The 25,725-nt window shown below is 48.6% G+C and overlaps 1 protein-coding gene across 2 annotated transcripts in view; it reads left to right on the top strand.

Annotated features, from left to right (window-relative positions):
- The window catches only part of KIF4A (kinesin family member 4A), an 82,370-nt gene that overhangs the window by 8,627 nt on the left and 48,018 nt on the right, over positions 1–25,725 (top strand). For both annotated transcript variants that reach the window (XR_005745017.1, XM_040334455.1), the window contains exons 2-8: positions 2,007–2,140; positions 2,224–2,338; positions 3,027–3,217; positions 3,611–3,703; positions 5,883–6,049; positions 9,286–9,380; positions 18,525–18,644. Coding sequence is in view for 1 of the 2 variants with exons in the window: in XM_040334455.1 (XP_040190389.1) it covers positions 2,024–2,140; positions 2,224–2,338; positions 3,027–3,217; positions 3,611–3,703; positions 5,883–6,049; positions 9,286–9,380; positions 18,525–18,644 (898 nt within the window). In the remaining variant the exon portion in view is untranslated. The remainder of the gene's footprint in view (positions 1–2,006; positions 2,141–2,223; positions 2,339–3,026; positions 3,218–3,610; positions 3,704–5,882; positions 6,050–9,285; positions 9,381–18,524; positions 18,645–25,725) is intronic.

The raw sequence follows: 25,725 nt of genomic DNA, 5'->3' as shown, positions 1-25,725 counted from the left end.
GCCACCTGCCAATACCAGTGCCAATTAGTGCCACCTTCCATCAGTGCCAATGCCACCTGCCAGTGCCAATACCAGTGGCACCATCCAGTGCCAATTAGTGCCACCTTCCATCCAGTGCCATCCGCCAATGCCACCTGCCAATACCAGTGGCACCATCCAGTGCCAGTAAGTGCCACCTTCCATCCAGTGCCACCTGCCAGTGCCAACTAAAGCCATAAGTGCCCCCTGCCAGTGCTAACTATTGCCACCTGCCAGTGCCATCTGCCAATCAGTGCCACCTGCTAGTACCATCTTTCTGTGCCATCCAGTGCAACCTGCCAGTGCCAATAAGTGCCATCTTCCTTCCAGTGCCACGAGCCAGTGCCACCAATAAAAAATAAAAATCGGCCTAAAATATCGGCATCCTATATCGGCCGCCCAGATTTCTAAATATCTGCATCGGCCAGAGAAAAACCCATATCGGTCTACCTCTAATTGCGGCGAGCTAGGCCGATGCCGCGGCCTCTCCTAAACTCCTGCCCGCAGCTCCTTAGAACCGACGCGGTGTCTATCAGAAAAAAAAAAACCCGCTTTGAATCATGAATAGGTTTTTTTTTTTATCACAGATTTTTTTGGGGCCAAAGTCGCCCGGCTCTAGCTGAAATCTTAAAGCGGAGGGCCACCCGAGAAAAAATAAATAAAAAAAGCCAGCAGCTACAAATGCTGTAGCTGCTGACTTGTAATAAATGGACACTTACCTGTCCTGGGCGGCTTCACTGCCCAGTTCCCTACTGCTCAAGCCGCACGGCGTTCCCTCGCTTGTCCCCGCTGTCTCCTAGGACCAGTGCGTTTCCCAGAAGACAGCGGGGGCGCAAAGGGGCGTGTAGTGGATGCAAATACCTGTATTATGCAGGTATCTGCACCCCCCTGAAAGGTGCCAAATGTGACACCGGGGGGGGGGGGGGTGGGGAGTTCCGAAAAGCGGTGGTTCACTTTTTGTGCGGACCTCCGCTTTAATTATATAGGGAAAATGTCCAATCAGAACAGCCCACGTCATACCTGTTGCTACGTTCCAATCAGGAAGGAGTGGCTAGATGCTGCTAGCAGGACTTTTGGGAGGTCCTGCTAGTGCACCGCTCCAGTGTGAAAGCCTTCATGGAATGGTGCCAAACTTCGGTACTTAAAAATATCCAGAATTGGGTGACCTTGCCCCTCCAGGAGGAGAATTGGGTGACCTTGCCCCTCCAGGAGGAGAATTGGGTGACCTTGCCCCTCCAGGAGGAGAATTGGGTGACCTTGCCCCTCCAGGAGGAGAATTGGGTGACCTTGCCCCTCCAGGAGGAGAATTGGGTGACCTTGCCCCTCCAGGAGGAGAATTGGGTGACCTTGCCCCTCCAGGAGGAGAATTGGGTGACCTTGCCCCTCCAGGAGGAGAATTGGGTGACCTTGCCCCTCCAGGAGGAGAATTGGGTGACCACCCCCCCCCCTCCAGGAGGAGAATTGGGTGACCCCCCCCCCTTCCAGGAGGAGAATTGGGTGACCCCCCCCCCCCTTCCAGGAGGTGAATTGGGTGACCTCCCCCCCCCCCCTCCAGGAGGAGAATTGGGTGACCTCCCCCCCCCCCCTCCAGGAGGAGAATTGGGTGACTTCCCCCCCCCCCCCCCTCCAGGAGGAGAATTGGGTGACCCCCCCCCCCCTCCAGGAGGAGAATTGGGTGACCCCCCAATTCATACACTGACTGTATCCAGAATGATCACCTGATGGCGGTCTTATTGTTTCCATGTGGACCCCCATCAGGCGCCAGAAGCCTATTCTACCGCAAGTTGGAATGATTGTGATGTCTCTGTGCCTCCCATTCAGAAAACGTCTCTTTACTGAATGCAAGCCGCTCTGTGATTGGAGGAGGAGATCTTGTGACATTCGTGCACCCCTCCTCCAGTCACAGGATGTATTATTGTTATGTATGGACTGAGTACTATTATACGGTCTCTGCAGTCGGTAATCTGTGTCTCCTCTGATTTCGGTAGGTTGATTTTTGTGCACCATGGGAAAGGATGAGGGGATCCCGGTTCGAGTGGTGTTGAGGTGCCGCCCGCTGGTCACCAAGGAACAGAACGAAGGCTGCAGGAGCTGCCTGACCTTTGCCCCCGGAGAGCCTCAGGTAATCTCGGCGCTCCTCTCTGTAGCCGGCGCTACTCTTGGCTGCCATTTGCGCACTCACAATGACATCTGTCTTGTTTTCAGGTGATTGTCGGCAATGAGAAAGCGTTCACCTACGACTTCGTCTTCGACCCGTCCGCCGAGCAGGAGGAGCTCTATTCCTCGGCCGTGCACCCGCTGATTACAGGCCTGTTCAAAGGTAAGTTCTTTCCTTCTTTTCTCTTTTTTCTCTTCTCCCTTTCATTTTTCTTTTCTTTTCTCCTTTTCACCTTTTCTTTTCTTCTCTTCTCCTTTTTCACTTTTCTTTTCTTCTCTTTTCTTCTCTTCCTTTTTTTCACTTCTCTTTTCTTCTCTTTTCTCCCTTTTTTTCACTTTTCTTTTCTTCTCTGTTCTTCTCTTCCTTTTTTTCACCATTTATTTCTTCTCTTTTCTTCTCTTCCTTTTTTTTCACTTCTCTTTTCTTCTTTTCTTCTCTTCCTTTTTTTTCACTTCTCTTTTCTTCTCTTTTCTTCTCTTCCTTTTTTTTCACTTCTCTTTTCTTCTTTTCTTCTCCCTTTTTTTTCACTTCTCTTTTCTTCTCTTTTCTTCTCTTCCTTTTTTTTCACTTCTCTTTTCTTCTCTTTTTTTTTCTTCTTTTTTCTTTCACTTCTCTTTTCTTCTCTTCCTTTTTTTTTCACTTCTCTTTTCTTCTCTTCCTTTTTTTTTCACTTCTCTTTTCTTCTCTTCCTTTTTTTTTCACTTCTCTTTTCTTCTCTTCCTTTTTTTTTCACTTCTCTTTTCTTCTCTTTTCTTCTCTTCCTTTTTTTTTTTCACTTCTCTTTTCTTCTCTTTTCTTCTCTTCCTTTTTTTTTTTCACTTCTCTTTTCTTCTCTTTTCTTCTCCCTTAGGTTACAATGCAACTGTACTTGCGTATGGCCAAACGGGTTCGGGGAAGACCTATTCCATGGGAGGGACTTACACCCACGACCAGGAGAACGAGCCGAGTGTGGGCGTCATCCCCAGAGTCATCAAGGCTTTGTTTAGGGAGATCGAGCAACGGAGTGACTGGGAATTTCAAATCAAGGTTTCCTATTTAGAGGTGAGTCTACGAGTACGAACCATTCCAGAGTATGAAATGCCACCAACCTTTCTGTTTTGAATAAAGTGGGGGGGTGGGGGGCTCTGTTGGGTTTTTGTCATTTTCCGGCTGGGTTTGGTTCATTCTTTCTGGTGATTGTTGCTACTTTGACATTTATAGAAAATTCCCAAAGTTGCCTGGTCGGGAAATGTTCTATTGGAGGACACCTGTTCTGGTGACGGTTTTCTTCACTTTGGGACAAGAGGGAGGGGGGGGGTGTTTTTTTTTTTAATTTTTTTAAATATTTATTTTTTCCTAATTTCCTACTCCTATCCAATCTGGTGAAAAATGACGCTAGAAACAGATTAAACTTTATCTAAAGATTTTTCATTACAAAATCTATTTCCTTTCCAGATCTACAATGAAGAAATTCTGGATCTTCTCTTCACTCCTCGCGATAAAGCGACACACATCAGCATCCGCGAGGACCCCAAGGAAGGCATTAAGGTGGGTTGCTTTGTATTGCCAGCAATTTTACATAGCGGGTGTATTTTATGGTTCCACCCAACTACCGTATTTATTGTGGTATAGCGCGCACCCCTAAATTTGCCCCGAAATTCCTGTGGAAATTTTTTTTTTGTACTTAGTTCGGTGTCTTGCGCGGCGGCCTCGTCGGGTTCGGGTGTCCTCTTCGTCGGGTGCGGCATCATCCCCGTTCGTTTCCCGCTTTCCCACGCCGAGTTTGAATACTGCGCCGGCATATAACGAGCGCAGTACACTCGTGTATAGTCGGGCAGGCTCGGCTACTCTCGCGCTGACGTCCTGGAACCGATACGGGCAAGATGGCCCCCTCGCTTGGCTCTATTCCTTTCAAGAGGACCAGAGCGTTGTCTGATGTACCTCTCGTGCTTAACCACTTCAGCCCCGGGAACATTTGGCTGGTCAAAGACCAGGCCACTTTTTGCGATTCGGCACTGCGTCTCTAACTGACAATCATGCGACATGGCTCCCAAACAAAATTTCATTTGACTGTGCTGCTCTCATAGGCAATTAAAGAGTAGATACTCTTTGATCGACTCTATGGCCATGGAGGACATGACATCGCTACCGGTCTAGGCTGCATGGTTTTGCTTGACAAAAAATATCCATTTATCTTTTTAATGTTAGAGATTTGGAGTCTTTTTTACCCCCCAGATCTCTCTGAGGCCGGGTTTGCAATAGCCGGGTATTGTGGCCTGCTCTCTATGGAGCCGGTTCACAAATCTCCGATGCGGCATCAGTGTGAATTTGTACACGAGTCCTGTGTCTTTTTGGTTCGAATTCAGCCCAAAATCCGGGCTGAGATCAGACCTAAACGGTGAATTAGGACGCACCGAACCCCCGGAACCCCCCCCCCCCCCCCCGCCGCTGAGAGCCGTATCGGCATTTTAGTTGTAAACCAAGCCTTTTTTTTTTCGTCACTATTTTTTGTCACCGTTTTCACAAGCATGCGCAATTTTAAAACGTGACATGTTGGGCATCTATCTACTCGGCATAACATCTTCATTATAAAAAAAATCCCCCCCCCCCAAAAAATACATCTGAAAGACCGCTGCACAAATACAGCGTGACGTAAAAATTGCAACGACCACTATTTGATTTGTATATGTATATGTATGTGTGTGTGTGTGTGTATGTACATGCAGCTTTTTTTTTCAGCGGGAACACAGTTCTGGCACCTCCTGGACTGACTGTATGTAATGGCGAAGGGTACTGGGGTGTGCTGCAGGGTATTGATGCTCACTGCTGGGTATCTATTTTTGCAGGTGTGGCTTATTGCTGGTGGGCGTCTTATTGTTGCTGGGGGGGTCAGTTGTTGAAAGAGATATACTGTTGGGGGAGGGGTCTATTGTTGCTGGGGGAGGCTTATTGTTGCTGGGGGGGTCAGTTGTTGAAAGAGATATACTGTTGGGGGAGGGGTCTATTGTTGATGCCAGAGAGTCTATTAATGCTGGCTGTGCGGAAATCTGTTGATGTTGCCGGGAGTCTATAGTTGCTGGCGGTCCATTGTTAGGGGGAATCTATTGTTGCTGGCTGCAGGGGATCTATTTTACTGCTTTTCTTGATATAATTACCAAATTCCATACAAATTACTTATCACCACAAAATACTTGGTTCTATATTGTCTAAAGGGGACGGTACTGGGAGGTGGGTAGGGGGCGGAGAAAAGGGGGTGACTCAGAAAGGGGGAGTTCCTGCACCTATTGTCTGTGTGTGTCTTTATCTCTATCGAAAATTCACTTATGGACTTTGCTTCACTGATTTTATTTGTTTTTATCCTTTTTTTTTTTATTTATTTATTTTTTTTTGATTGATTTATTTTTTGGATAATATGGTTGCATATTATTCATTTTCCAGCACTACACTTTTATTGTGTGTGTGTGTATTGTCGTGCCTTATATTAGGGTTGTGGTGTTTAGCTGCAGGATATCCGTTGGATACATGTTATTCATTTATATATTCACTGTTTTTTTTTGGGTTTTTTTTTTTGCACCTAGCGCGAATCTTGTATATATCGTTTACATTTTAGAATGTTTAGGGGGTTCCAAGTAATTTTCTAACAAAAAATATAAAAATAAAAAAAAACACCCAGTCAGTAAGGGATAAATAAATAAACTTTTTTTTTTTTCAATATATATCTTTTCAGATCTGTGGCCTCACTGAGCGTGATGTGAAGACTGCGAAGGATATGGTGTCTTGTCTGGAGATGGGGAATGGCGCCCGCACTGTGGCTTCCACAGCCATGAACTCCCAGTCCTCCCGATCGCACGCCATCTTCACGATCTCCATTGAACAAAAGAAAATCGATGACAAGTGAGTGCGCCACACTCCGTATTAAATCCATCGTAAGAAGGGGGAGCATGTCCTGAGATTATATATATATATATATAAATAAATTAGTGCTGTCAGTTAAACGCGTTATTAACGGCGTTAACACAAACCCATGTTAACGCCGTCAATTTTTTTTATCGCGCGATTAACGTTCGGAGGTTATACCGGGATGATGCCTGCAGCCGCAGGCATCATCCCGGTACCGTTGTTGAGAGTGGGCGATCGGCTATCCAAACATAACAACCGTTGCGGCTAAAAGTCGCTCGGTTGTTATGCCGGAGGGGACATCCCCCCCCTCCCGCCGCCTTTCGCCGCTCTGACCGGGCCTCCCGTCCCACCGGGAGACCCGATCCTCCATCCGCCGCGTTCTGTGTTCAGGCGGAGACTGACACTAAGCCTTAAACGGCTTTGATTCAGTCTCCGCATTGAAACCACGGAAGCGGCGTCATGACGTCACTTCCGGGTTTCTCGGCTGCCAATGGCGCCGGATTTAAAAAAGTACACAGTATTCAGAATCGCCGTTTTCAGCGATCTGAATACTTTGAAGTGCAAAGGAGGGAACAGAGATCTTTTAGACCCCGATCCCTCCATAAAGAGTACCTGTCACCACCTATTGCTGTCATAAGGGATGTTTACATTCCTTGTGACAGCAATAAAAGTGATCAAAATGTAAAAAAATAAAAACACCATTTAATATTATAAAATAAATAAGAAAACAAAAAAAAAAATGTTTTAAAGGGTGAACCTCCTTAATCGCGCGATTAATCGTGAGTTAACTATGACATTAATGCGATTAATTGCAATTAGAAATTTTAATTGCTTGACGGCACTAATATATACATATATTATATATTGGAGGTCGACCGATATATCGGGCCGATATTCAGTCATTTTGGAGAAATCGGCATCGGCCGATTATTATCCAAATGTGGCCGATATTTAGCAGATCTGCATCAGCAGAGTGTGGAGAAGGAAGGAGGAACATGGGGTTCCCCCTCCCTTCTCCACACTGTCTGCAGAGCAGTGCCGTGTGTGTGAAGGAGAATGGAGCTGTCGGACTGATGTCGGGGTGGGCGGGACCCGGGGTGGGCGGGACTCAGCTGTCCAACACCAGCCAATGGGATGAGATCATTGGCTGGATAGCTGCTGGGTCCCGCCCACCCCGGGTCCCGCCCACCTCCAAACATCACGATGAATCTGAGCTCCTCTCTCTCTCTGCTCTCACAGTTTCACAGCACATAATGTAGCTGAATGTGTGAAACTCTCTCTTCATACAGTTTCACAACTGCTGCAGAGAGAAAGAGGAGCTCAGATTCGTTGCGATGTTGAAGGTGGGCGGGACTCAGCAGCTATCCAGCCAATGATCTCATCCCATTGGCTGGTGGACAGCTGAGCCCCACCCAACCCGGGTCCCGCCCACCTTCAACATCGCAATGAATCTGAGCTCCTCTTTCTGCTCTCTGCAGCACCATGTGAAACTGTATAGAGAGTTTCACACATTATCCGCTACATTATGTGCTGTGAAACCTGCCAGTGCCATCTGCTAATGCCAACCAGCCAGTGCCACCTGCCAATGCCATCCAGTGCCACCTGCCAATGCCATGCCAACTAGTGCCACCTGCCAATGCCATCCAGTGCCATCTGTTAATGCCATCCAGTGCCACCTGTCAACGCCATCCAGTGCCACCTGCCAGTGGCAACGCCATCCAGTGCCACCTGCCAGTGGCAACGCCATCCAGTGCCACCTGCCAGTGGCAACGCCATCCAGTGCCACCTGCCAATGCCATCCAGTGCCACCTGCCAATGCCACCCAGTGCCATCTGCTAGTGCCAACTAGTGCCACCTGCCAAGGCCATCCAGTGCCACCTGCCAATTAGTGCCACCTGCCAGTGCCATCTGCCAGTGCTAACTATTGCCAATTAGTGCCACCTGCCAATGCCATCCAGTGCCACCTGCCAATGCCATCCAGTGCCACCTGCCAATGCCATGCCAACTAGTGCCACCTGCCAATGCCATCCAGTGCCATGTGTTAATGCCATCCAGTGCCACCTGTCAATGCCATCCAGTGCCACCTGCCAGTGGCAACGCCATCCAGTGCCACCTGCCAGTGGCAACGCCATCCAGTGCCACCTGCTAATGCCATCTAGTGCCATCCAGTGCCACCTGCCAAGGCCACCCAGTGCCACCTGCCAAGGCCACCCAGTGCCACCTGCCAAGGCCATCCAGTGCCACCTGCCAAGGCCATCCAGTGCCACCTGCCAAGGCCATCCAGTGCCACCTGCCAATTAGTGCCACCTGCCAGTGCCAACCAGTGCCATCTGCCAGTGCTAACTATTGCCAATTAGTGCCACCTGCCAGTAGCATCCAGTGCCACATGCCAATTAGTGCCACCTGCCAGTGCCAATTAGTGCCACGTGCCAACCAGTGCCACCTGCCAGTGCCAATTAGTGCCACGTGCCAACCAGTGCCACCTGCCAGTGCCATTCAGTGCCACCTGCCAATCAGTGCCATCTGCTTTTGCCAATTGGGTCCATCCAGTGCAATCTGCCAGTGCCAATTAGCGTGCCAACTAGTGCCACCTGCCAAGGCCATCCAGTGGCACCTGCCAATTAGTGCCACCTGCCAAAAAATAAAAATCGGCCTAAAATATCGGCCGCAAAAATCGGCATCATATATCGGCCGCCCCAAATTCTAAATATCGGCATCGGTATCGGCCAGAGAAAAACCCATATCGGTCGACCTCTATTATATATTATATATATATATATATATATATATATATATATATATATATATATATATATATATATATATATATATATATATATATATATATATATATATATATATATATATATATATATACATATATATACATACATACATACATACATACATACATACATACATACATACATACATACATACATACATACATACATACATACATACATACATACATACATACATACATACATACATTTTGGCTTGCTTTACAATACACTGCACCCCGTTGGTCCTATAATGATTAGAACCTGTGCCCTTTTATTTGTCCAATCTGAATCTCCAATGTGGCTGTAATGATAAAAGTAGATCCCGCCACCTCTGGGTGGGTGGGGGCTTCAGTCATGTCATATTTCTATTGTTGTTGTCCACTTTAAACTGTATCCCTGGAATACAGAAACCCTCTAACCCGTCATGTCTCTAATTCCTTTTAGAAACAACAGTTTCCGCTCCAAACTGCACCTTGTTGATTTGGCTGGGTCTGAAAGACAGAAAAAGACTAAGGCTGAAGGCGACCGTTTGAAGGAAGGTTCGTTTTTATTTATTTATTAAGTGCTACTAAAGGTTCCTTTTTTTTTTTGTTTTGTTTTTTTTTGTATGAAATAGTAAAAAATAAAACTTATTTTCTGCTGTGTAATGGATTTTGCACAGAGCAGCTCCAATCCTCTTCTTTTGGTGTCCCACACCCCATGCCAGCTACCCTGGCTCCCCCCCCTTCTTGGCGGGTGTCCCTATAAGAATTTTCAATGTATGTGTGATGTTGGTCACTTTGGGCGGGAGGGCCCGTGGAACCCACAGTCCCTTGGGGAGGTTGGGGAAACTCTCTTGTTTCAGCCCCCCCCCCCCCCCCCTGCACTTCCTATGTCTGATGCCTGTGTCCCTAATAGGGGCACAGGGTGACAAAGAACTCCAGTCTGATCTGTACTAATCACTTTTACTGTAAAATCTCTCCCTCATCAGCTGGGGGGGGGTTTCCTCCAACAGCTCTCCCTGCTGATTGGACGGTCTACCCCCCCCCCCCCCCCCCCCCCCAAGTGTTACCTCTGTGTTTCAATAAACAGTCCATGTTGAGCAACCAAATGAGTAATGCCCAGTTATTGGTTTGGGATATCTATATTCAGGCTGGGAGGAAACAGTATATGACAAAAGCGCTCAAGCAGAGTGTGGGACGTTTTCGTTGTAGTGTGTGGGTTTTTTTTTTTTTTTTTAACAGAATGGGGCGTGTTTAAGATTTGTGTCCTGGGATGTACTCCAGAAATTTTTGAGAGGGTTTGTGCCCCTCTCCCTTTCCACACCGGGGCGGGAGGTGTGGTATAGTGCCGATATACTGTCAGAATTGCGTCGATATTCGGCCAGTAGCGGTGCGGTTTTAACCCCCGTTAGCGGCAAAAAAAGGGGTTATTGCTGCCCGCATTTTGCCTCTGCGGAGGCGCATTGCCGGCGGTATAGCCGCGGGGTCCATTGTTTTCAATGGGAATGAGCGGTAAACGCACCGCTCCAAAGATGCTGCTGGCAGGACTTTTGGACGGCCCCACCAGCGCATCGCCTCAGTGTGAAAGCACTTGGGCTTTCACACTGAGACTGCAGGGCAGGAGTTTTTCAGGCGGTATATAGGCGTTAATTTTAGCACTAAAACGCCTCAGTGTGAAAGGGGTCCTGTAGAATTCTTTCCAAAAACCTTTAAATATTCATTACGTGGAAAGGCTGCGCCGGCACTGTACACCAGGAATGGTTGCCCGGGCTGCGCCGGCACTGTACACCAGGAATGGTTGCCCAGGCTGCGCCGGCACTGTACACCAGGAATGGTTGCCCGGGCTGCGCCGGCACTGTACACCAGGAATGGTTGCCCAGGCTGCGCCGGCACTGTACACCAGGAATGGTTGCGCCGTTTTTCATGAAGCCGTGTGAATTTTCCCCCTTTTTTTCTTTATCGTACATCACGGGACACAGAGCAGCATATTCATTACTATGTGGGTTATATGGAGTACCTTCAGGTGTTGACACTGGCAATCTCAAACAGGAAATGCCCCTCCCTATATAACCCCCTCCCATAGGAGGAGTACCTCAGTTTTTACGCCAGTGTCTTAGGTGTTGGTCATGGTTTAGCTTACCTCCACATCCTTGGGATTAGGTGAGCTACCGGTTCTGTCCAAAAAAGCCTGAGCGCTAAAGTGGTCAGTAACCGGACCCCAAACCCTTGGGGTATAGCCCATAATGCTTTCTTTTTAAGAGAGCTGGACCCTGGGCCCAGAACTTAGAAAACCTTTGGGCGCCTAATGTTTTCTGTTTGCCAGGGTGCTGTATGGGTCCAGGACAGTGGATCCTTCATGGAAGAAGAAGGTTCCCAGGGCCTGAAGGTCTAGACATCCCCACGGAGATGGGGGAAGATTGGGCCTCTTGCTTGGCAAAGTCCTGCGGCATGGAGCAGGTAAGTAAGGGGAAAAACTTGCGGAACTTGGCTCTTAGCAAGTTTTTTCTGGGAGGTCACAGGGGACATGCCTAAGGTTATGCATTGCATCTGGCAAACCAGTCACATATCATGAAGATAGGATGGCTCTATATGTTATCATTCCCCATAAAAAGTGACCTCCCTGGTAGTGTTGGAAAAGCTGTGAGTGGGGCCTTTTGTGTACAAATGTATGTGTTGTGTCAGAGAGCTATGCTTACCTGCAAGCCTCCAGGCGATGCTCTATCCAGTCCTCTTCCTCATGCCTGCAAGGCAGGCAAAAAACGCTGACCTCCTCGTGTGTTCCAGGCCTGCGGCTGCAGGAACAGAGAGGCCCTTCCCCCCCACCCCCCCCCCCCCCCGTCGGCGCGCGCGGTGCGCGTGCACGTGTTATAGGCGCATTTGGCACCGTTTTAGCTGAGGGGGAAGGGCGGGTCAGTGGTTTAAGGAAGGGGCGGCCCTTCCTTAGTGCCACAGCTCATTCAATACTTTGGCTTGAGGGAGGAAGGACTGGAGTGAAGCACGGGGCGCTGAGGACACACAGTGGCCAGAAAGAATACTACAGTCTTCAGAAGATTGTGGTTTAGCCTAGGAATAGGCTGTTTTTTCTTTTCCATCTCATAGTCTTTTCTTTGGCAATACTACTCAGGGGGATAGAATGTTTTTTCTTGCCTAGATTGAAAAAAAAAAAAAAAAAAAAAAGTGTCATCTGGGGTAGAGGAAACATTTTTTATTCCCCAAACAGGTGTTTGGGCATTTAACTATTTATAAGTCCCAGGTACCAATAAGTAGCAGGTGTGCCTCGGTATTGTACCATGGCATCAAAGAACAAGCCAGAGGGTACAAAAGGTGGGGATTCCCCCACAGAGTCTGAGGTCTCGGACAGAGCTATGCCGCTGCTTTCCCCACAGGGAGCCTTTGGGCCATTGGGATCTGGGGCTGGAGCTGACGCGAGTCAACCCAACCCTAAGATGGTCACGGAGGAGGTGTTGCTCACCTCTTTAAATGAGATGCGGAGAAGCATGGGAGAAATGATAGCCGCAGCTATGCGGGGTAGTAAGCGGAATAGATCTCCGTCACCCGTGCGCGGACCCTCGGAAGAGGAGGTCCTTTCCTCTGGGGAATTGGACGACCTCTTGGACAAAGACCAAGTAGGTTCAGGGATCGAAGATCCGGATACAGAGGAGTCTGGGGCAGTCTCCCTGAGGGAGAGCTGGTGGATTCAAGGCTTGACGGACTTGGTCCATAAGGCATTCAACCTGCCTGTACCAGATCTCCAGGTATCGACGATTTCAGCTTTGGGCTCACTGAGGGCGCCTCAAAGCAGTGCTGTGTTTCCGATCCATCCTCTATTGGAGGGAGTCTTGTTCCAAGAGTGGAACAAACCAGACAAGGTGTTCTTACCACCTAAGAAATTTTCTGTCTTATATCCTATGGAAGAAAAGTTTTCCAAGAGATGGGCTTCTCCTGCAGTAGACGCAGCCATCTCATGTGTTAACAAATCGTTAACATGCCCTGTAGAGAACGTACAGGTTTTCAAAGATCCAGTTGATAAGCGCTTGGAAGCACTACTTAAGAACTCCTTCACTTCTGCAGGGGCAGTAGTACAGCCAGCCGTGGCTGCGATTGGAGTCGCTCAAGCTTTATCAGATCAATTTAAGCAAATGCTTGAACTTATTCCTGCCGAGCAGGCAGAAGAGTTTTCGGATGTCCCTAAGGCCATATGTTTTACGGTAGACGCAATCAAGGATTCCATCCAGCAAGCGTCACGTTTATCGTTATCCCTTATCCATATGAGAAGACTCTTATGGTTGAAAAGCTGGGAGGCTGAGCCCCCATGCAAGAAGCTCCTGGTAGGGTTCCCCTTCCATGGAGGACGGCTCTTCGGAGAGGACCTAGATAAATACATTCAGACCATTTCAAGCGGCAAGAGTACACTCTTGCCAACTAAGAAGAAGGTTCAGGGACCTGCGTTTAAACGACAGTCCTCCCCTGGGCAGGGGCCCTCTAATGCCAAGCAGTATCGACGGCCTCCTGCAAGAGCAAACTTCGGCTTCAACAGCAGATCAGAAGGACAGGCTGTTAGAGGCAAGAGGCAGTGGTTTCGCAAGCCAGCAAAACCAGCCCCCAAGTCTACCTCATGAAGGGGCGCCCCCACCCACGAAGGTGGGGGGAAGGCTGCGACTCTTTTCGGAGATTTGGGAAGCCAGCATTCCCGACGAGTGGGTACGGTCTTCCGTGGCCACAGGCTAAAAGCTAGAGTTCCTAAGGTTTCCTCCTCCTCATTTCCAGGAGTCGAGGATTCCAAACGATCTGGAGAAAGGAGCCGCGTTAAGATCGGCTCTAGATCATCTACTTTCCCAGGGAGTAATAGTAGAAGTACCAGTCCTGGAACAGGGGCTGGGTTTCTACTCCAACCTAATGGAGGCTACGGCCCCCCGGGTGTTCACGAAGGTTCTAGCTCCAATCCTAGCCAAGCTAAGGATCCAAGGGGTCACGATCCTAGCATACCTGGACGACCTCCTAGTCATAGACCACTCGTCTCCCGGCTTGGAGCGAGCAGTGGCCCTCACGGTCCAATACCTCGAGAGGTTCGGCTGGGTCCTAAATCGAGAAAAGTCAGCATTCCAGCCCACAAGGCAGTTGGAATATCTCGGCATGAGATTAGACACAGAACAACAAAGGGTGTTCCTACCTCTGAGGAAGGTCAAAGCCATCAAGGAATTATTCCTACTGGTTCTAAGCAAGAAGGAACCGACTATTCGCCTATGTATGAGACTACTAGGCAAGATGGGGGCTACATTCGAGGCGGTGCCATACGCCCAGAGCCACACTCGCATCCTGCAGGCAGCCATCCTGTCAGCATGGAGCAGAAGGCCACAGGCCTTGGATATCCCGTTGCCACTCTCATCAAGAGTCCGGCAAAGTCTGTGTTGGTGGTTAGACCCTCAGAATCTACTGAAGGGAAAGTCTTTCAACCCAGTGGCTTGGAAGATAGTGACCACAGACGCCAGCCTGACGGGCTGGGGAGCGATTGTGGATGGTTCCACTCGCCAAGGTATTTGGGCAAGGCCAGAGAAGCTTTTTCCCATCAACATCTTGGAGCTCAGAGCGGTTCGACTAGCCCTCAGGGCTTGGACGTCGAAATTGCAGGGGTTCCCGGTGAGAGTTCAATCAGACAATGCCACGGCGGTGGCATACATAAATCACCAAGGGGGAACCAGGAGTCAGGCCGCTCAGAGAGAAGTGAGCTTGATTCTCCTAGGGGCAGAGGCTCATGTGCCCTGCATATCGGCAATATTCATTCCCGGAGTGGACAACTTTCAGGCGGACTTCTTAAACCGCCAGACTCTATTGCCGGGGGAATGGTCTCTGCATCCACAAACCTTTCAAGCACTCTGCCAAAAATGGGGAGTGCCGGACGTGGATATCATGGCATCGAGACTCAACAAGAAGCTAGACAGGTTCATGTCCCGCTCAAGGGATCCGATGGCCTGCGGAACCGATGCTCTGGTTTGCCCTTGGCATCAGTTCAAACTTCTTTATGCGTTTCCCCCGCTCCAGTTACTACCCCGCCTGCTGCGCAGGATCCGGGTGGAGCACATACCAGTCATCCTGGTAGCTCCAGCATGGCCCAGAAGGGCATGGTACTCACTAATCTTAAGGATGGTAGTGGGAGACCCTTGGACTCTTCCTCTACGGCCAGACCTGCTATCGCAAGGTCCGATCCTCCACCCTGCCTTACGGCATCTAAATTTGACGGCCTGGAAGCTGAATCCCTGATTCTCAGGGGTAGAGGTCTGTCTCAGAAAGTAATCTCTACCCTAATCAGAGCCAGGAAACCGGTCTCTAGGGTGATTTATTACAGGGTCTGGAAGGCCTATGTAGGCTGGTGTGAGTCCAAGCGATGGCTTTCTCGCAAATTCACCATTGATAGAGTTTTAAGTTTTCTCCAGCTAGGAGTGGATAAAGGATTGGCATTAAGCACAATCAAAGGGCAGATTTCTGCTCTGTCAGTGTGGTTTCAGCGGCCGCTGGCCACCCACTCGCTGGTTAAGACCTTCCTTCAAGGGGTCTTGCGTATTAAACCTCCAGTTAAATCCCCGCTTTGCCCGTGGGATTTAAACCTTGTTCTGTCAAGTTTACAGAAACAACCGTTTGAGCCGTTGGCTGAAATTCCTTTGGTTTTACTGACAAGGAAGTTAGTATTTTTGGTCGCCATAGTTTCCGCAAGAAGAGTATCGGAACTGGCGGCCTTATCCTGTAAGGAACCATATCTTATTTTTCACAAGGACAGGGTCGTTCTCCGCCCTCATCCTTCCTTCCTACCGAAGGTCATATCCAGTTTTCATTTGAACCAGGATTTGGTATTACCATCCTTCTTCCCTAAACCTACTTCCAGAAAGGAAGGGTTGCTGCATACCTTGGATATCGTCAGGGCCATGAAGGCCTATCTTAAAGCTACAAAGAAGATCCGGAAAACAGATGTGCTGTTCATATTACCAGATGGGCCCAAGAAGGGGCAGGCAGCTGCAAAGTCCACCATTTCTAGGTGGATTAAGCAATTAATCACTCAGGCCTACGGCTTGAAAGGGTTGCCTCCTCCAGTATCATTAAAGGCTCATTCTACTAGGGCCATGGGCGCCTCCTGGGCAGCGCATCACCAGATCTCTATGGCTCAAGTTTGCAAGGCGGCAACCTGGTCTTCTGTCCACACGTTTACAAAATTCTACAAGTTGGACGTAAGAAGGAATACTGATACTGCCTTTGGGCAGGCAGTGCTGCAGGCTGCAGTTTGAGACCCTCGGATTCCGGGGGCTCCTCTTTTTTGAGTTAAATTTAAAATTTAAGATTATTTTTCTCAACTAAGTTGGATTTATTATGATTTGAGTATTTCTCTAAATTAAATCCTTTTGTCTTGGAGATGTTCTCCCTCCCCTCATTGTGAGCATTGCTTTGGGACATCCCACATAGTAATGAATATGCTGCTCTGTGTCCCGTGATGTACGATAAAGAAAAAGGGATTTTTAATACAGCTTACCTGTAAAATCCTTTTCTTGGAGTACATCACGGGACACAGAGCTCCCACCCCTCTTTTTGGGGACCATTTTGGGAGGCATACTGCTTGCTACAAAACTGAGGTACTCCTCCTATGGGAGGGGGTTATATAGGGAGGGGCATTTCCTGTTTGAGATTGCCAGTGTCAACACCTGAAGGTACTCCATATAACCCACATAGTAATGAATATGCTGCTCTGTGTCCCGTGATGTACTCCAAGAAAAGGATTTTACAGGTAAGCTGTATTAAAAATCCCTTTTTTTCTCCCACCAATTCAAAGCTTCAGACTCCCCAACAAAATAAGTTGGCAGCTACAAATTCTGTAGCTGCTGACTTATATATTAAAAAAAAAGTACACTTGCCTGTCCAGGGAGCCAGTGATTTTTGTCCTTACCCGAACCCATTCTTTAATGGGCTTTGGGTACATTTGCCAGTATAGCAAGTAAAGGGGGGAGGGAGGAAATGGTGCTGCACCTTGTGACTGGTCTCGTAGTCACCTGTGATGTGTCCCAACAACTGCGGGGGGGGGGGTCATGGGTTTGTGTGAATTGCTATCACAACCATGTACATGCTCCTCCCTTTTTGGGTAAAGCTCTGCTTGATGCTGGGCTCACACTATTGGTCGCCGGATCCCCACATACAATTCACAATAGCAGTAGATTTTTGCCGCCTCTCTATGGGGCTGGTTCACATATCTCCCTCAGGTCCGCTGCGTCTTTTTTTTTTTTTTTTTTTTTGGTCTGTTTCAAGTCTGAATTCAGCCCAAAATCAGAGCTGTAATCGTACCTGAACTAGTGAACTCAGACGTTCTGGACCCTCCGCTATGAGCTGCATGCGGCTTATGTGTGAACCGAGCCTTGTGCTTCTGCTACAATCATGGCATGCCTCTGGTGATTACTGTTGCAGTTGTCGGGGTGTCTGTCAACTATGAACTTTATAGCACTCGCATGGCTGGCGTCGGTGGCTGGTCACACGGGCACCATGTAAAAGTTAAGGATATGTTGCCATAGACTCTAAAAAGGTAGGTGGGGTAGCTCTGTTTAGCTGCAGTGAATGTCGGATTATTAAAGCGGAGTTCCACCCAAAAGTGCAACTTCCACTTTAAGCACTCCTCACCCCCTTACATGCCACGTGTGTGTGTATATAAAATTGCGGGGGGGGGGGGGGGGGGGGGGCTTCGGTAGGAGGGGGACTTCCTGTCCTACTTCCACCCAGGGACCGCCTAGGCGACTCCTTCACCCAGAGGGAGGGTCCGCCTAAGGCTAGAGGAGGAGGCGCTAGGCGATCTCCTGGGACACGTGACTGGTCTCAGATCGCCTGTCCACTCCTTGAGCGCAGCTCCGGGCGGCCGCATTGCTGGACCGTGGAGCAGGTAAGTGTTAAAGCGGAGTTTCACCCAAATAATATTTATATCAGACCAACTTTATACTTCTAACATGTACAGTCCGCAATTTTTGTTTTTTAGGCTGTACATGCCGTATAATCTATATTTGCAATCCGGCTTCTGGGTACTTCTGCCCGCGGGAGTAGGCGTTTCTATGCTGAGGAGGCATGTCCTCTGGGAGGTCGCCCAGATGATTGACGTTGTTTCAGAAAAAGTTCTTCCTGTCGGATAAGGCCCCGCCCTCCGTATTGCGTAGGCGAGTCATGGCGTTTCCCGAAATAAGCTGAACATGAAGAAGCTCTATACGGCGCCTGCCCAGTCAGCTCTACACAGCTCCTAGTCGGTACGTAGGCGCCGTATAGAGCCGACTCGCAGCTCTGCATGTTCGGCTTCTTTCGGAAACGTGACACGCCTACGCAATACGGGGGGCGAGGCCTTATCCGCCGGGGAGAACTTTTTCTGAAACAACGTCAATCCATCTGGGCGACCTCCCTGAGGACATGCCTCCTCGGCATAGAAACGCCTACTCCCGCGGGGAGAAGTACCTGGATTGCAAATATAGATTAGAAGGTATGTACAGCCTAAAAAAATTAAAAAATGCGCACTGTACATGTTGGAAGTATAAAGAAGTTGGTCTGATATAATTGTTATTTGGGTGAACCTTCGCTTTAAGTCGGCAGCTACACTTTTTGTAGCTGCTGACTTTCTAATAAACAGTAAAAGGCTGGAACTCCCCTTTAATAATATTCAACATGACAACTGACGTGTTCTTCTCCCTCTCCCAGGTATCAGTATCAACCGCGGCCTGTTGTGTTTGGGAAACGTCATCAGCGCTTTGGGGGACGAGTCCAAGCGAGGCGGATTTGTGCCCTACAGAGACTCAAAACTGACCCGTCTTCTACAAGGTGAGCTTTTTTTTTTGATAGGGAGGGCAGAAATGACGATAAATTCTGAAATATAGTCTTTCCTGTTGTAATATATGTGGAATGTTTATATAATATTATATATATATATATATAATCTATCACTGATCAAAAATTTTTTGTTAGATTAATCGTTTTTTTTTTTTTTTTTTAATCGACTAATTTCGTTTAATTATAACGCACATACAGATCAAACTACTTTTAGCTGATCTTCTTGGAGATAAAAATCGATGTACCTACATAAACTGTAAAAATGGTGCGAGTAATACCAAACGGTACCAAAAGCAGTCATAAAAACATGTAGCTAAGTATGATACTGGTATAAAAATGTGTACAGCGATACCACTGCTGAATCCAGATGAGGAGAGGTTAACATCAGTCCGTCGGCATGTAGATGTCCCATGAAGGGAACCATCACAACTCCCAGTGGATGGCTGTAGAATCCCAGGTTGATAGAGGGAAGTGTAACAGCCTTTGCGTGTGGCAGATAGGAAGGTCCCGCCGGCATGCAGATATGAAGGCACAGCAAAGGGGCCCTTCAGATGGACACGGCAAGCCCCGCCGTTGTCCGTGACGTTACTGGATCTCCGACGGAACTCCCTGAAGGCCCAGAAGCCGGCGGAGAGGTGAGTACCAATCAAAAGAATTTGAATCGATCAAAAAGATTTTGATTGATCAAAAAAATTAAAGATTAATTAAAAGTTAATTTGCACAGCCCTAATATATATATATATATATATATATATATATATATATATATATATATATATATATAATTTCGTATTATTGTGTTAGAAGTCCAAAATTGACCAGGCCAGATTTCAAACCTGTAATTACATGTTACACATCAAAAGACACTTGTCGATTGTCAATAGGCAAAAAGACGGGATGAATCTGTTTTTACACATCAAACCATTACTCAGGCCACATGTAATTTAATTACTTATTAGAGGGAGATTATTGGTATGTGAGGATGTATACTAGTTGGCTCCCTAATACTAATTGGTGACTCCGACTGAGAGTGACAATTACCGGTCACTCTGAAAGACAGGATGTAGCTCAAAGACGGCCAATCAAATTGCTCAGCTATTCAGTGGATAGGGAATATAAACTTGGAGGTGAGCCTTGTCACTCAGAGAATATTTTCCCTATGTATTCTCTGTATGAATATATGTTGGTCTGGAAGTGATCAGAATATATATATTCTCTATGTATTCTCTGAGAAATATGGCACAGGTCTAAGATGAGACTTTGAATTACTCTGTTGGATTTTGTATCATCTGTGGAATTTGAACTTTGTTCGTTAGTGAAAGTTAACCCCTTCCCGACCGCCGCATGTACATATACGTCGGCAGAATGGCACATACAGGCACATTGGCGTACCTGTACGTCCCTGCCTTTCCGTGGGTCGGGGGTCCGATCGGGACCCCCGCGACATGCGGCGGTCGGGTTCCCGCGGGGAGCGATCCGGGACGACGGCGCGGCTATTCGTTTCTAGTCGCGATCGCTCCCAGGAGCTGAAGAACGGGGAGAGCCATATGTAAATACGGCTTCCCCGTGCTTCACTGTGGCGGCGCATCGATCGAGTGATCCCTTTTATTAGGGAGACTCGATCGATGTCAGTCCTACAGCCACACCCCCCTACAGTTGTAAACACAGTAAGTGAACACTCAATGTTACAGCGCCCCCTGTGGTTAACTCCCAAACTGCAACTGTCATTTTCACAATAAACAATGCAATTTAAATGCATTTTCTTTATCGTACATCACGGGACACAGAGCGGCATATTCATTACTATATGGGTTATATGGAGTACCTTCAGGTGTTGACACTGGCAATCTTCAAACAGGAAATGCCCCTCCCTATATAACCCCCTCCCATAGGAGGAGTACCTCAGTTTTTACGCCAGTGTCTTAGGTGTTGGTCATGGTTTAGCTTGCCTCCACATCCTTGGGATTAAGGTGGGCTAACCGGTTCTGTCCAAAGGCCTCAGTGCTAAAGTGGTCAGTAACCGGACCCCAAACCATTGGGGTATAGCCCATAATGCTTTCTGTCACAGAGAGCTGGACCCTGGGCCCAGAACTTAGAAACCTTTGGGGGCCTAATGTTTCTGTTGCCAGGGTGCTATATGGGCCCAGGACAGTGGATCCTTCATAGGAACCCAGGGCCTGAAGGTCTAGACGCCCCACGGAGATGGGGGAAGATTGGACCTCTTGCTGTGCAAAGTCCTGCGGCATGGAGCAGGTAAGTGAAGGGGAAACTTGCGGAACTTGGTTCGCAGCAGGTTTTGTCTGGGGGAAGGTCACAGTGGGACATGCCTATGGTTTATGCGCTGCATCTGGCAAGGTGAGTCACATATCTTAAAGATAGGATGACTATATATGTGTATAATCCCCATAATTGTGACCTCCCTGGTAGTATTGCAACTGGTGCTAGTAGCATTGAAAAGGGCCTGTGTGTATAGTGACAATTCTCTTTAAGAGAAGCCCCTGGGAATCTATTGAGGTTTCTTATGTAAAGGGAGTGAATGCTCTTACCTGCAAGCCTGCTCAGAGAGGTCCAGGCGGTTGCTGCAGACAGATAAATGCCGCTCTGTGGATCCTGGCCTGGACGGCAGGATCAGCCTCTGACCTCCTCGTGTGGGCCTCCCCCCCCCCCCCCCCCCCCCCCCCCCCCCGCGGCGGGCGCGCGCGCGCGTCCCCGTGATATGGGCGCAATTTCGCGCCGTTTTTCTGAAGGGGAAGGGCGGGCCCGTAGGTAAAAGGAAGGGGCGGCCCTTCCAAAAGAGTTCCCAGCTCAGTGATGTGTTGGAACTGAGAGAGGAAGGACCGGAGCGGCAGAGTGGGGCGCCGAGGACACACAGTGGCCAAAGAAAAGTATTACAGTCTTCAAACAGACTGTCTTTCACCCTAAAGATAGGGTTTCTTTTTTCTTTTTCTTTTCAGCAGTTTTTATTGGCAAATACTACTAAGGGGGACAGAATGGTTTTTCTTTCTTGGTTTAAAAAAAAAAAAAAAAAAAAAATAAGCCAAGATTAATAAGGAAAGGCATTTTTTTTCCCCAGAAAGGGTTTGTGGGCAACAACTATTTATTTTCCCAAAACACCATTAAGTAGCGGGCGTACCTCGGTATTGTACCATGGCATCTGGTTCGGAGGGTACAAAAGGTGGGGATTCCCCCAGAGGGTCCGGGGTCTCGGACAAAGTCTTACCGCTACTTTCCCCAGAAGGAGCCTTGGTGAGACCATCGGGATCTGGGGCTGGAGCTGGCACGGGTCAGTCCAACCCTAGGATGGTCACGGACGAGGTACTGTCCACCTCTCTAAAGGAGATGGAAAAAAGAATGGAAAAAATGATAGCCAAGGCTATGCGGGGCAGAAAACGGAATAGATCTCCGTCGCCCGAGCGTGAACCCTCAGACGAGGAGGTCCCTTCCGCAGAGGAATGGGAAGACCTCTTGGACAAGGACCAAGTAGGTTCAGGGATCGAGGATCCGGGTACGGAGGAGTCTGGCGCAGCCTCCCAAGGGGAGAGCTGGTGGGTTCAAGTTTTAACAGACTTGGTCCATAGGACGTTCAACTTGCCAGTACCAGATCTCCAAGTATCAACGGTCTCAGCTTTAGGCTCACTAAGAGCGCCTCAAACCAATGCGGTTTTTCCGATCCATCCTCTACTAGAGGAAGTTATGTTCCAAGATTGGGCCAAGCCAGATAGAATCTTTGTACCACCAAAGAGATTCTCTGCCTTATATCCTATGGAAGAGAAATTTTCCAAGAGATGGGCAGCCCCGGCTGTAGACGCAGCCATCTCATGTGTTAACAAGTCTTTAACATGCCCTGTAGAAAACATACAGGTGTTCAAGGATCCGGTTGATAAACGCTTGGAAACGCTACTGAAAACCTCCTTCACTACTGCAAGGGCAGTAGTGCAGCCAGCTGTGGCTGCAATTGGGGTTGCGCAAGCATTATCGGATCAAGCTAAGCAGATGCTTAAACTTATTCCTGCCCAGCAGGCAGAAGAATTTTCGGACGTCCCTAGGGCCATACGATTTACGGTAGATGCGATTAAGGATTCGATCCAGCAAGCGTCACGCCTATCATTATCCCTTATCCATATGAGAAGACTCTTATGGTTAAAGAGCTGGGAGGCAGAGCCCCCATGCAAGAAGCTCCTGGTAGGGTTTCCCTTCCATGGAGGACGACTCTTCGGAGAAGACCTGGACAAATACATCCAGACCATTTCAAGCGGAAAAAGTACTCTTTTGCCCACCAAGAGGAAGTTTCGGGGGCCTGCGTTTAAACGACAGTACTCCCCTGGGCAGGGGCCTTCCAATACCAAACAGTATCGACGGCCTCCTGCGAAAGCAAATTTTAACAAGTCGCAGGGACAGGCCGGCGCAGGCAAGAAGCAGTGGTTTCGCAAGCCAGCAAAGCCAGCCCCCAAGCCGGCCTTATGAAGGGGCGCCCCCACCCTCGAAGGTGGGGGGAAGACTGCGTCTCTTTACAGAGGTTTGGGAGGCCAGCATTCCCGACAAATGGGTACGGTCCTCCGTGGCTACAGGCTACAAACTAGACTTCCTAAAGTTTCCTCCTCCTCATTTTCAGGAGTCAAGAGTACCAAACGATCCGAAGAAGGGAGCCGCATTAATAGCGGCATTGAATCATCTACTCTCTCAGGAGGTAATAGTAGAGGTACCAGTCCAAGAACAGGGGCTAGGTTTCTACTCCAACCTATTCATTATCCCAAAGCCCAACGGCGATGTCAGGCCAATTTTGGACTTAAAAATGGTAAATGCATACCTAAAGGTCCGCTCATTTCGGATGGAATCCGTGCGGTCAGCAGTTGCCGCACTTCAGAAGGACGATTTTATGGCATCCATAGACATAAAGGATGCTTACCTTCATGTTCCAGTTTACCAGCCACATCAAAGATTTCTACGCTTCTCGGTGGCTCTACGTCATTTCCAATTCATGGCGCTTCCCTTCGGGTTGGCTACGGCCCCCCGGGTGTTCACGAAGGTCCTAGCTCCAATCCTAGCCAATCTAAGGATTCAAGGGGTCACAATCCTAGCATACCTGGACGACCTCCTAGTCATAGATCACTCGTCTCCTGGCTTGAAACAAGCAGTGGCCCTCACAGTTCAGTACCTCGAGAGGTTCGGCTGGGTCCTAAATCGAGAAAAATCAGCATTCCAGCCCACAAGGCAGTTGGAATATCTCGGCATGAGATTAGACACAGAACAACAGAGGGTGTTTCTGCCTCTGATAAAAGTCAAAGCCATCAAGGAATTAATTCTACTGGTTCTAAGCAAGAAGGAACCAACTGTTCGCCTATGTATGCGGTTACTAGGCAAGATGGTGGCCACATTCGAGGCGGTACCGTACGCCCAGAGCCACACTCGCATCCTCCAGGCAGCCATCCTGTCAGCCTGGAGCAGGAGGCCACAGGCCTTAGATATCCCTTTGCCGCTCTCATCAAGAGTCCGACAAAGTCTGTGTTGGTGGTTAGACCCTCAGAATCTACTGAAGGGGAAGTCTTTCAGCCCAGTGGCTTGGAAGATAGTAACCACAGACGCCAGCCTAACAGGCTGGGGAGCAATTTTGGATGGTTGCACTCGCCAAGGCACTTGGGCAAAGCTAGAGAAGCAATTGCCCATCAACATCTTGGAGCTCAGAGCAGCTCGACTAGCCCTCAGGGCTTGGACGTCCAAGTTGCAGGGGTTCCCGGTGAGAATTCAATCGGACAATGCCACAGCAGTGGCATACATAAATCACCAAGGGGGAACCAAGAGTCAAGCCGCTCAGAGAGAGGTGAGCTTGATTCTCCTATGGGCAGAAGCTCATGTGCCCTGCATATCGGCGATATTCATTCCAGGAGTGGACAACCTTCAGGCGGACTTTTTAAGTCGCCAGACTCTGTTGCCGGGGGAATGGTCTCTACATCCACAGGTCTTTCAGACACTCTGCCAGAGATGGGGAGTGCCGGACGTGGACGTCATGGCATCAAGACTCAACAAGAAACTAGACAGGTTCATATCCCGCTCAAGGGATCCGATGGCCTGCGGAACCGATGCGCTGGTTTGCCCTTGGCATCAGTTCAGACTACTTTATGTATTTCCCCCGCTCCAGTTACTACCCCGCCTGCTGCGCAGGATCAGGGTGGAGCACATACCAGTCATCCTGGTAGCTCCAGCATGGCCCAGAAGGGCATGGTATTCACTAATCCTAAAGATGGTAGTGGGAGACCCTTGGACTCTTCCTCTACGGCCAGACCTGCTATCGCAAGGTCCGATCCTCCACCCTGCCTTACGGCATCTAAATTTGACGGCCTGGAAGCTGAATCCCTGATTCTCAGGGGTAGAGGTCTGTCTCAGAAAGTAATCTCTACCCTAATCAGAGCCAGGAAACCGGTCTCTAGGGTGATTTATTACAGGGTCTGGAAGGCCTATGTAGGCTGGTGTGAGTCCAAGCGATGGCTTTCTCGCAAATTCACCATTGATAGAGTTTTAAGTTTTCTCCAGCTAGGAGTGGATAAAGGATTGGCATTAAGCACAATCAAAGGACAGATTTCTGCTCTGTCAGTGTGGTTTCAGCGGCCGCTGGCCACCCACTCGCTGGTTAAGACCTTCCTTCAAGGGGTCTTACGTATTAAACCTCCAGTTAAATCCCCGCTTTGCCCGTGGGATTTAAACCTTGTTCTGTCAAGTTTACAGAAACAACCGTTTGAGCCGTTGGCTGAAATTCCTTTGGTTTTACTGACAAGGAAGTTAGTATTTTTGGTTGCCATAGTTTCCGCAAGAAGAGTTTCGGAGCTAGCGGCCTTATCCTGTAAGGAACCATATCTTGTTTTTCATAAGGACAGGGTCGTTCTCCGCCCTCATCCTTCCTTCCTACCGAAGGTTGTATCCAGTTTTCATTTGAACCAGGATTTGGTATTACCATCCTTCTTCCCTAAACCTACTTCCAGAAAGGAAGGGTTGCTGCATACCTTGGATATTGTCAGGGCCATGAAGGCCTATCTTAAAGCTACAAAGAAGATCCGGAAAACAGATGTGCTGTTCATAT

This window comes from Rana temporaria (assembly GCF_905171775.1).
Source record: "Rana temporaria chromosome 9 unlocalized genomic scaffold, aRanTem1.1 chr9f, whole genome shotgun sequence".
Classification (NCBI taxonomy): domain Eukaryota; kingdom Metazoa; phylum Chordata; class Amphibia; order Anura; family Ranidae; genus Rana; species Rana temporaria.
The sequence above is the reverse complement of the archived record's forward strand: the minus strand, read 5'-3'. Positions and strand labels throughout refer to the sequence as shown.